A 10,355-nucleotide genomic window follows, 5' to 3' on the forward strand; every position below is an offset into this window, starting at 1 on the left:
GTGGGTCCTCCAGAGCGGGGGGGACACCCGGGGAAAAGGGGGACAGCCAGGGATGGGGAACATCCGGGGGAAGGGACACCCGGGCGGGGGTTATCCAGGGGAAGGGACACCCAGGGATGGAGGACACCCATGGTGGGGGGACACATGGGGAGGGGGACATTCGGGGCAGGGGGGATCGCTGGGAGGGGGGAGGACAACGGGCAAGGGGATACTCGGGGCCGGACACCCGTGGGAGAGGGGACACCCGGGGAGGGGACAGCGGGGGAGGGGACACCGGGGGACAGAGGGGGACACCGGGGGAGGGGACAGAGGGGGGGTGCCGGGGGAGTTCCCCCCGCCCCGCCCTGCGCGCGGCCGCGTGCTGCCCCCTGCCGGCTGCGCGCCGCTGCGGCCACGCCCCACCGAGGCCACGCCCACCGAACAGGCCACGCCCCCTGGTGACCGCACCCACACGAGACCACGCCCCCATGCGGGCCCCGCCCCGGCGCTCCCGGCGGGTTCCGGTTCCGGTTCCGGTTCCGGTTCCGGTTGCGGTTGCGGTTGCGGTTCCGGTGCCCAGGCAGGTGAGGGGCGGCAGGGCCGGGGGTGATCCGTGAGGGGAAGGCGGTGCTCGGGCCGCCCTTCCCTCCCCGTGCTGCTCGGCGAGTTCGGGGCCGGTGGCGGGCGTTGCACTGGAATTTTGGAGCGTTTTTTTTGTGAAAACGAACTGGGGTTTATAGACTCGTTTGGGGTTTTTTTTTTCCCCGCTGTAGTCTGATCTCCCTCTTCAGAGGAAGGAGTGATGAGTGTGTTTAATAGATCTAAAAATATATGTATGCAGCCCACTCAACCTGTCAGGAGTGCTGCATACCCATATTCATTTATTTATTTGTTTACACGTACGCGCTAATAATAACACAAATATTCCGGCTGCAAAGTATTGTAAAACAAACAAAGAAACAAATTACTTTTATTTTTTATTAGCTTATTTGACTACTGAACTTAAGTAAAGAATGATAAGGAAATGAAAATGTATGTTTTACAGATCTTTCGTGTAGGCAGGGTCCTGTTGTTCATCCTGCTGGGGTCTGGGGGCTCCTGGCCTTGCCTCCCCGTGGGGTGCGGGGAGATTTAGGGGCTTCCTGGGGTTGCACCCAGTGCGCTGGGGAGTTGGTGATCCCTGGGGTGGCTCCAGCCCCCTCTCCCACAAAAACCAGGCCGGGCTTTGCTGGTTGCAGACACCCCGGGGCACTCAGAGCACCCCAGCCTGCAGGGGCTCGTGGCAGAGCCTCTGCAGCAGGGCTTTGTCCCCAGCCTGGGCTCCGCCTGGATGCTGTGCCCAGATAACTGCAGCTTGCAGCTCTGAGTGCAGGAGATAATTTGGAGACACCAAATTGGTGTGTGGGAGGAGATCCCTGCGCTGGGCTGGGCTGCCTTTTATATAAGGAGGGGGGACGCTGTGTTTTCTTCTCTGTTCAGATCTGCTGAAAGCCTTGTTTGTTTGGAAAGGAGAGAAGAGCCCCTTGGAGAGGGGGCCTGGCTGCAGGAGGACAGTGGTGCCGTGCTGGAGGCCCCCGGCGGGCTGGGCACGGGCAGAGCACGATGCCTTTCCTGCACGGCTTCCGCAGGATCGTCCTGGAGTACCAGCCCCTGGTGGATGAGCTCCTGGGGCTGCTGGCCATGCCCAACACGGAAAGGCAGAGCTCCCTGGAGAGGTAACGACAGGGGGCCCAACACCCTGGGGTGTTTTTGGGGGATAGCTGGAGCTCAGGGACGTGGCTGAGGTTGGACAGTGTTGGTTTGGGACAGCCCCCAGTCCTGGGGAGCAGCTCATCCCACAGAACCTCCTTTTGCTGCTGTTCTTTGGGAATGTGGAGGTGGAGCAAGGCAAACACAGGAGCTATGGGTGCTCCCCAGGAACAGCCCTTTCTGCCTGACTCCTGGCAATAAAGCCTAAGCTGGGGCTCAGCTGAGGCCCTGAAGCTGCTGTGTAACCCCACAAGCAGCAGGTTGGAGACCCAGTGGGTACAGGACCGGAGGGGAGACCAGGGATCTTTCTCCCTGGGGAGAGCAGGGATTTTTCCTTCTTCCCTGGTGCCGCTTTGACCCTTGCATACCTGAGCTGTGTTCACTGAGTAACTGGAGGGTTTTTGTGTGTCTCAAGCCCTGCCTGCCTGGACGGTGACAGGAGCCAGCTCTCAGCTGTGAGAAGAGTCCTGGAGAGGGAGACCCACTCCCCATTTTATCAGGAAGGTGTGAGCTATGCCCTGCTGAAGGTCACCGAGCTGGGGCTCGTCCCTGCTGCAGAAATCCTCCTGGAATTCGGTGCTGACCTCAGCTTTGAAGGTGAGGCTGGTGGGAAGGGGGCTGGGCCAGGAGGAACCAGCAGATGAGAAGCTGCCCTGGGCAGTGGAGATAGCTGGAGCAGAAAGAGGAGGTGCTACCAGCTCAGACCACTCCTGCTCCTTGCTGGAGTAGTGTGGATGTGCTTTGTGGAGACCCAGCCGCAAGGATGGACTGAGGGACGCCAGGGACTTGGGGGCTTTTGGCAGGATAGAGTCATTGGAACAGCAGGACCCAGGGTGCGTGTGACAGCCGTGTTTTCACAGGCATCGCTGTGCTCCCAGGGCCCTCCCCAGCTGTCCCCTTCCACTCTTGGCAGGTGCTGGGGCTATTTTGGGGAGGTCCTTTGTTCTCTCTGACTGTTCTTGTTCTCAGACCCAGTCACCTACTACACCCCCCTGCACATCGCGGTGCTCCGCAACCAGCCGGATGTGGTGGAGCTCCTGGTGCACCACGGCGCCGACATCAACCGCAGAGACCGGGTACGGCTTTGCTGCCTGGGCACAGCCAGGCTGAGCCCCCCAAGCCAGAGCTGGTCTGGGGTATGGGGACAGCCCTCCTGCTTCCCTCCTCCTGAGCCTCACCATGTGCTCGTTCCCCTTGGCACATCCCTGTGCCCGCTGTCCCTAGTGCTCTGATGCTGTGGCAGAAGGTCAAGTTGCCTTTGGCCAAGATAAAGCCCAACAGCAACTCCCTGGACACACTCCCAGTCTTCAATATTTACCAGTGGTTTTTAACTGTTTTGCAGATCCATGAGAGCAGTCCCCTGGATCTGGCCAGCGAGGAGCCTGAGCGGTTGCCGTGCCTGCGGCGGCTGCTGCAGCTGGGGGCCAGCGTCAACGCTGCTGACAAGAACGGTCTGTGTGCCCTGCCCGGCTCCCCCAGCTGAGGGTGGGCTGGGGTGGGGCACAGGGGCTGGGGCCATTCGCTGCTGCACTTGCTCCCTGCTTATGGACGGGTTTGGGAGTTGGGAGCAGGCTGGCAGAACCTCCCTGTGCTTGGTATTCTCTCCTGGTGTGCTGGCTGTGTGAAAAGGGCTGAACCCAGCTCTGTGCAGTCCAGGGGAGGTGGGATGGGGCTGTGCCTCTGTAGTCCTGTGGTGCCCACTTATTCTAAAACTCACTCCACTGTGGCACATGTACGCACTGAGGCTACCATTAGTCTTGCATGCGTGGCCTGTGACTGTCCCCAGGGCTGGGCACCATCATGGGAACAGTGGAAGGCTCTGCCAGAAGTGTTGCTACTCCCTGTGTTTGGCTGTGGGTGGGGTGGATTGTTTTCCTTCCTGCCTTTTGGCATGTCACCCTGTTGTCCTGTGACTGACTGACTGCTCCACTGCAGGGAAGACAGCACTGCTGCATGCCCTGGCCAGCAGTGACAGTGGCCAGATCCACAACACTGATAGCATCCGTCTTCTGCTGGAAGGAGGTAAGGAAAACCTTCTCCCCTTTCTGGGCTGGCTGATTCTTTGTGCAGGACCAGGCACTGCCCTCCTGACTCCTTTATGTTCCCACTGGATCAGAGTAAAGCCCAGGGGTGCTGGAGTTGGTGCTGGCCTGGCCCCATGCTCTACAGTGTCAGTTACGTTCTCTGTCCCTTCCTGCAGGCGCAGACGTCAGGGCCGCCACCAAAGATGGTGACACCGTCTTCACCTATGTCATCTACCTGCTGGGAGAGATGCCCTACAGCCGCACCGACGAGGAGGCTGAGGACATCGAACGCTTCTGCTTTCGTGTCACGCAGCTGCTGCTGGCCCACGGTGCCAACCCCAGCGAGTGCCCAGCCTCAGAGTCCCTCACACACTTCTGCTTAAAAAGCTTCAATGACTACTTCCCACTGCTGCGGTTCTTGCTGGAATCAGGTGCTGCCTACAACTGCTCCCTCCATGGTCCCTCATGCTGGTCCGGCTTCCACATCACCTTTGAGCACCTCTGCTGGCACCTCAGTCGCTTAGACGATGAAACCTATTCCGCAGACCTCATCCAGAAGGGTCAGACTCTGCTGGAGCTCATGATGGCCAGTTCACAAGCCATCCAGCTGCCCAGCAATTTTGAGGTCAACACCAGCAGCTGTAGGTCCCATGGGGAGAAGGTCCAGACTCTGTTCCGCTCTCTGAAGCAGCTGGAGCGCTCGCCACAGGCACTGAAACACCTCTGCAGGGTGTTCATCCGGCAGCGCCTGAAACCATGGCCAGTGGATGACAAAATCAAGGCTCTGCCTCTCCCAGACCGGCTGAAGTGGTACCTCCTCATTGACCACACTGCTGCTGGGCACGAAGACCTCTGAGCCTGACAGTGCCTCTCTGTCTGCTCCCTCCACAGTCCTGCTGTGCCTACAGCCACCATATCTCTGCTCTGGGACAGTTTTCTCTGCAGGAAGAGGTGCTGCCCATGGAGTCCTTCTCTGTGGCATTCTGGGGGATGTTTTTTTGGGCACAAAGTCACACGTGTTTGTGCAGGTCTCATTGCTCTGGGGCACACCATGGGGAGGCAGGCAGAGCTCCTGGGCATGGGGGAGCTGGATACTGGGGCTGATTTGGGGGGAGATTAAGCAAAGGCCTGGGGTCAGGATCAGTGGGTTGGGGCTGTGACTGGACAGGCAGCCTGTCCCCTCTCTCCCAGCCCTGCCATGGGTGGGTGATGCAGTGCCTTAGGTGTCCAGTGGAGTTGAGAGATGCCTTGGGGTGCTAGGAGAAGGAAGAGGTGTTCTGGCATTTCTGCCTCTGATCCTGGTGGTGGAGGCAGGTCCAGCATCATCCTGTGGGTGTGGATGCCTTCCTTGCTCAGTGCGGACTTCTGAAACCGGGGATGGGAGTGAAGGGAAGCGGGGCTGGCAGCAGTGCCTGACTGCTCCACACCCTGAGTTTCTGCACCCCATCCTGGCACAGAGGACCATCCACCAAGGACATCTCAGAGCTGCTGGGCTCCAAAACACACAGACAGATGTTTCCTAACTTTGTGGTGTGCTCCCTGTGCAAGGATGAGGAATGGGCAGCCAGCAGCTGAGTGCCTTGTGCCTCCCTCCCCAGTTCTTGGCTCTTTCCCTTGGTGACTGCTCCCAGGATCTTGTTCTCCAGTGCCTCCTTCCCAGGAACAAAAACTTGCTGCACCTGGAGGGCTCGTGTTTCAGCCTTGCCACAGCTGCCTGGCTCCCCTTTCCAGGCACCTGCTTCCTCGTGACGTGCCAAAGACTGGCCACAGAGCTGAGCCCCACACAGTTTTGTTGGTTTGTATTTTGTTTGTCATGGGGGACAGATGCAGGAGATGAAAAGAGGGAAAAAATCTGTTCTGATTAAAGACAGTTTGTATCAGGTGGATCTGGGATTTGGCTGCAGTGCCATTGCCCTTCTGCCAGCACTGAGTTTTACCCTCTCCTGCTCCATGGAACTGGAGCTGTGCATCCTGATGAACTGGTGTTTAAAAAAACCCAGTAATGTGATAAAATTCTGCCCTGATGTCTGGAATGGGAACTGAACAATTAAATGAGGCCTTTTAAAATAACAACAGGGGCTTGTTTTTCCTGCAGGAGAGGTGGGGTGGAGGACAGGGATGGGGGGATGGCTGGAGGGTCGAGCTGCAGCAGACTCTGCACCTGGGCTCACCCCTGGCATGCTGCTGTGCCAGCGTTGGCCACCTTGGGCCAGTGGCCAGACTTAGGTAAATAAAGGAATATGGCTGAAGAGGAGATGGGAGTGTTCAAAGCCAGGTGATGTGTGGAGTGCTGGGGGAGCAGCTGCAGTGTCACAGTGACAGAGCTGGAGGTGACGGGCTGGAGGGGTCTGGGAGCAGCTCAGACCACACCAGTGCACTCCCAGGGCTGCAAGGCTTTGTCTGGAGGAGGATGTGGGGGACTCAGGGTTACACACTTAAGACAATGCCCATGTAGGAAACCTGCTCAGGGGTTTAAAGGCCCTCAAAGCCCCAGAACCTGGAGTTGCCTCCCCACTCCAGCACAGGGAAACAGCAGAGGTTCCTCCCCTTTACCTTGCCCAGCTCACTGCTGATCAGCAGGAAGGGGTCTAACACCCAAGCAAAGAATGGAGCCCAGATCATCCCAAAAGTGCCCCAAGCTCCTGTTCATGAGCCCCACACTCACAGGAGCCCTGTGCACTGCAGTCAGCAACCTGCTGCTGCCCATAGATACCTTGTGCATGGGAGACCCTCTTGCTCCTGTCCAGAGCCCCCGAGGGTGGAACAGAGCCAACATGCATCCGAAAAAGCCCATGTGCAGAAGTGCAACAGCAGGAAAATGTATTTGGCAAACACCTCTTTTCACAAACAGCAGCAACTTGGAAGACAAAGTCCCGTCCTTGTCACCAGCCCCTGGAAGGGGAGTCACGACACGGGAGAGACCTTCTCCCGCTGCCCTCATCTCATGGCAAAGGTGTAGACGTGGTAGATCTCATCAGGGAAGTTCTCCTGGCGCTCCTCGGCCAGGAGGTGCAGCCCAGCTCTGCGGATGATCTTACGGACCACGTCCAGGTCCCGGCAGACGCTGCTGTCCACATCGTCCATGATCACACCCTCCTGAGCCATGTTGTCCTTGATGACCACGATGCCGTTGGGCCGCAGGCCAGCACGGCAGCGCTTCAGGAAGTCGGAGAGGTGGTTGTCAGTGAGATGTCCTGGAGGGGCAGAGCAGTGGTTAGAGGGCACAGAGTGACCAAGGCAAGGAAACCCAGAAGCTGCATTTAGGATCCCTCCTGATGCAAGTAGCCAAATACTTGAGCCATTTGCAGGGAAAGCTTTAGCTTGAGGGCATCCAACTTGTGTCTCACTACTCAGCTCCATCCAACCCACACCTCCGCTCTGGCCTCTGAGGGCTTGGCGGAAAAGATCCTTGGGGGAAAAAGTACAGTGCCCCTCCATGGGATGGGGGGCAGCTGCCCACCCCAGGCCCCCACCCATGCTGTGATGCTCATCCTTCATGAAGACCTCAAGCTGCTCTCCCCAGTGCGTAAGGCACCTGCCCCTCAAGGGAAGGGGACAGGCTGGAAAGACCCCGCAAGTGGAGTGACCCTCACCGATGACCCACTGGATCCAGATGACATCATAGGAGTTTGGCTCGGGGCTGAAGTCCTGGAGGCCACAGCAGAAGTAGTTGCGCACCCGCCTGCCCTCCTCGCCCAGGTAGCTCTTGGCCTTGGTGAGGAAGTCCTCCGTCACATCCACCATGTCCACTGTCTTGAAGAGGGGCAGCAGCAGCCGCTTGGTGATCCGGCCAATGCCAGCCCCGCAGTCCAGAGCACGGGTTGTCCCCGTCCGGTTGGGGCCATCCTGCAACAACAACCGTGAGGGGCTGAATCCCACTGTGAGGTACCCACACAGGACAAACAGGACAACCACACAAGGCAGGACTGGGATATAGGGAATCCATTGCAGGGCAAAGGTCTCCTAGCATGTAACAGAGGATCCCATGGAGCAAGTCAGAGGGAAGAGCCCAGCTCCACACTAGAAGGGTGGGGTTTTAGGAGCACAACAAACTGTGCCACCTACCCGCAGAAACCTCTGCAGGAACTTCCTGGAGCTGTTGATGTCGATGCTGGAGATGTGGCCATAGCCCCCCAACATGCCATCCACCGTGGCGGGCACATCCTTCCAGTACTTCTCCGCCTTGGAGTAAAACTCAAACTCGTTCTCCACCACCTCGCTGGTCATGCTGGCCAAGGGCACGTGCCCACACGGGACTCGCTGCTCCCCTGGGATGGGAGAACCCCAAACCAGGGAGGAATGAGTCAGCTCTGCCAGTACCCCACACCTGTTTATCACCCCTTCCCCCTCCCCAGGGCTACTGCAAACTCCAAAAACATTCAGCTGAGAGCAAGAAGGAACAAAGATCTAAATCCTGGTATTTTCTGGAGACCAACAAACCCAAAATCCCTCCCTGGGCAGATGTCTCAGCCAGAACAGGCATGGCAGAGCCCTGCTCAGCAATACACCCAATTATATGATTCTTTTTTAAGGCTGACCCACCCTTTTCACCTCTTCTGCCTCTCCTTTCCCTGTCTTAACATTTTACAGATTACATGTTTATGTGTGGCAACAACCCCATCAGTCACCTCCAATTACATCTGGAGTTGCTAAAAATTATCCTGAGCACCTACCTGAGGATTGTAAATCTCAGCCGTGACCATAAGTTAGATATTTGCAATATAATAAAGTCAAGGTATAATCAGCAATACAAGCTATAAATCCCCCCCAGGCATCTCATAATTCAAACCACTGTGGATTTGATTAACTGCACTGGGGATTAGAAACTAGATTTAAGGTGGCCAAAGGGTAAATTCAAGGACTTCAAACACCTTTACAAATAAAGAAATATATAGTGTTCGTGGCTTGAATTTGCTGGCAAATATCCCATTAGACACAAAACCTTTTCTATAGCAGCTTAGACAGGTTTGGTGGCCCCACGTGGCCTTGAACAGCCTGGGGATAGGAAAGGGGGACGTGGCATCTCAACTTACAGGTCACCGGTGGAAATCCAGTTTGGCTCAGTGGTGCCAGGAGCCGGTCTGCGCTGTGATCTAGGAGCAGAGAAGATGCAATTTAAGTGCCAAATCACCCCTCCAGCCCTGTAAGCATGACCGTGGCCTGAGGAAACCACAGGTAAGAGCCACCCCAGCCCCACAGACATGCTCCTGGGGAGACTGGGGGACAGCTGCTGCTGATGCCCCTTAGCTCAAAAGCTGAGCCATGAGTGTAGCCAGTGCACGGAGGGTTCTGGCTCCACTTTCAGCAGTGCTCCTGTCTGATCTCACAAGCTGGGACCCAGGCTCACCCTCCCGGCAGTGTCCGCATTCCTTGGCCCTGGGTTTGGATTGGTGAGACCCTGGTGACTCATTTTTCAGGGTCACAGGCTACCAGCACAGGTGGAGAGCACCCAGCACCCAGAAGATGGCTCTACCCACCTCCCTTAACCCGAACCTAAACCTGGAGCCGAACCCTTCCTGCTGCCCCGGGAGCCCCTGACACGCGGCCGGTGCCCGTGGAGGTGCGGGCAGGTGAAGGCCGGGACTCGCCCCACGCACCCCGCAGCCGTGGGGAAAAGGTCACACGGCGTGGGGGGGGTCACCTCAGTGTGGGGCCCTCTGCCCGAGCCCGAGGGCGATCGCAGGCCGGGGAGCGGCAGGGGAAGGGGGTGCGGGTGCGCGGGCGGGGGGTCCCCAGGCCGAGGGGAGGGGGGCTGTGGCTGTGCCGCCATGGGGGGCACGGGGGTCCCGTCCCGGGCCCGAGGGGTGTCACACCAGCCCTATGCGGTGCGAGGGGGCGGTCCCCGGTGCAAGGCCCAACCGGGCCCTTTCACCTCCCGCCCATCGGGGATGAGCCCTCCCCCGCGCTCCAGGCCCGCGGTGCTGTGGACCCCGCGGGCCGCCGGGTGCAGCCCTACCCCGGATCCGGCCCGGGCAGCTCCTCCGGCCCCTCCCGCCTCCCCCCCCCCCGCAGCCGCGGCCCGGGGAGGGACGTGCCGGTAGTGCCGGGGGGTGCCCGGTGCCGCCGCTCCCGCCGCTCCCTCGGGCCGCGGCCGCGACCCCCGGGCCCCCCCGTTACCTCCGGCCGCGGCCGCGCGCTGCCCCAGCTCGGGACGGGCGGCCGCGGGGACCAACCGGGCGGCGGCGTGGCTGTGACGCCACGGTGACGTCACGGGACGGGCCCTGCCCCGCTGTCCCACTGCTGCCCGCGCGGGGGCGCTCCGGGACGGGGGTCGGGGGTGGTCAGCGGTGGGGGCGGACTGGGATGGACTGGGATGGACTGGGGCGGACCGGGGCGGACCGGGATGGATTGGGACGGACTGGGACGGACTAGAACGGACAGGGATGGACTGGGGCGGACTGGGACAGGCCGAGCAACCCAAGAGGTACCGCGCGGTTCTTGAGGGGCAGGCTGGCACGGGAGCCCGGCCGGGTGGCACCGGCGTGGCAGGACTTGGGGTCGCCAGAACAAGCAGCCGCGGGAGTGTCCTGGCCGGGCTACCCGCGTGTCGCCGTCCCAGCTCCTGCTCCTGCCCCCGGCCCCGGTCCTGTCCCGCCGTTGTCC

The 10,355-nt window shown here is 59.5% G+C and overlaps 2 protein-coding genes across 6 annotated transcripts; one reads left to right on the top strand and one right to left on the bottom strand.

Moving 5' to 3' along the window:
- Positions 1 to 508: 508 nt before the first annotated feature.
- On the top strand, positions 509 to 5,825 carry ASB6 (ankyrin repeat and SOCS box containing 6). 2 transcript variants are annotated; one of them, XM_010397729.3, is made up of 7 exons: positions 509 to 563; positions 1,489 to 1,694; positions 2,144 to 2,325; positions 2,698 to 2,804; positions 3,071 to 3,179; positions 3,664 to 3,750; positions 3,929 to 5,825. In XM_010397729.3, the coding sequence occupies exons 2-7, from the start codon at positions 1,582 to 1,584 to the stop codon at positions 4,606 to 4,608; spliced, it is 1,278 nt and encodes a 425-aa protein (XP_010396031.1). In that variant the 5' UTR covers positions 509 to 563; positions 1,489 to 1,581; the 3' UTR covers positions 4,609 to 5,825. The 2 variants fall into 2 exon arrangements, with proteins under 2 accessions (XP_010396031.1, XP_010396030.1); XM_010397728.3 differs by having other exon boundaries at positions 511 to 563; positions 1,459 to 1,694.
- Positions 5,826 to 6,547: 722 nt separating this feature from the next.
- Positions 6,548 to 9,963, bottom strand: NTMT1 (N-terminal Xaa-Pro-Lys N-methyltransferase 1). Of its 4 annotated transcripts, none has more exons than XM_039561792.1 (5): positions 9,870 to 9,963; positions 8,786 to 8,845; positions 7,818 to 8,020; positions 7,346 to 7,598; positions 6,548 to 6,946 (listed from the first exon to the last, which is right to left on the bottom strand). In XM_039561792.1, exons 3-5 carry the CDS (start codon positions 7,977 to 7,979, stop codon positions 6,690 to 6,692), a joined length of 672 nt encoding a protein of 223 aa, XP_039417726.1. In that variant the 5' UTR covers positions 7,980 to 8,020; positions 8,786 to 8,845; positions 9,870 to 9,963; the 3' UTR covers positions 6,548 to 6,689. The 4 variants fall into 4 exon arrangements, with proteins under 4 accessions (XP_039417726.1, XP_039417729.1, XP_039417727.1 ...); XM_039561795.1 differs by lacking the exon at positions 9,870 to 9,963 and adding an exon at positions 9,788 to 9,807; XM_039561793.1 differs by lacking the exon at positions 9,870 to 9,963 and adding an exon at positions 9,709 to 9,733.
- Positions 9,964 to 10,355: the final 392 nt, after the last annotated feature.

The sequence above is a fragment of the Corvus cornix genome, chromosome 17, assembly GCF_000738735.6.
Source record: "Corvus cornix cornix isolate S_Up_H32 chromosome 17, ASM73873v5, whole genome shotgun sequence".
Taxonomy (NCBI): domain Eukaryota; kingdom Metazoa; phylum Chordata; class Aves; order Passeriformes; family Corvidae; genus Corvus; species Corvus cornix.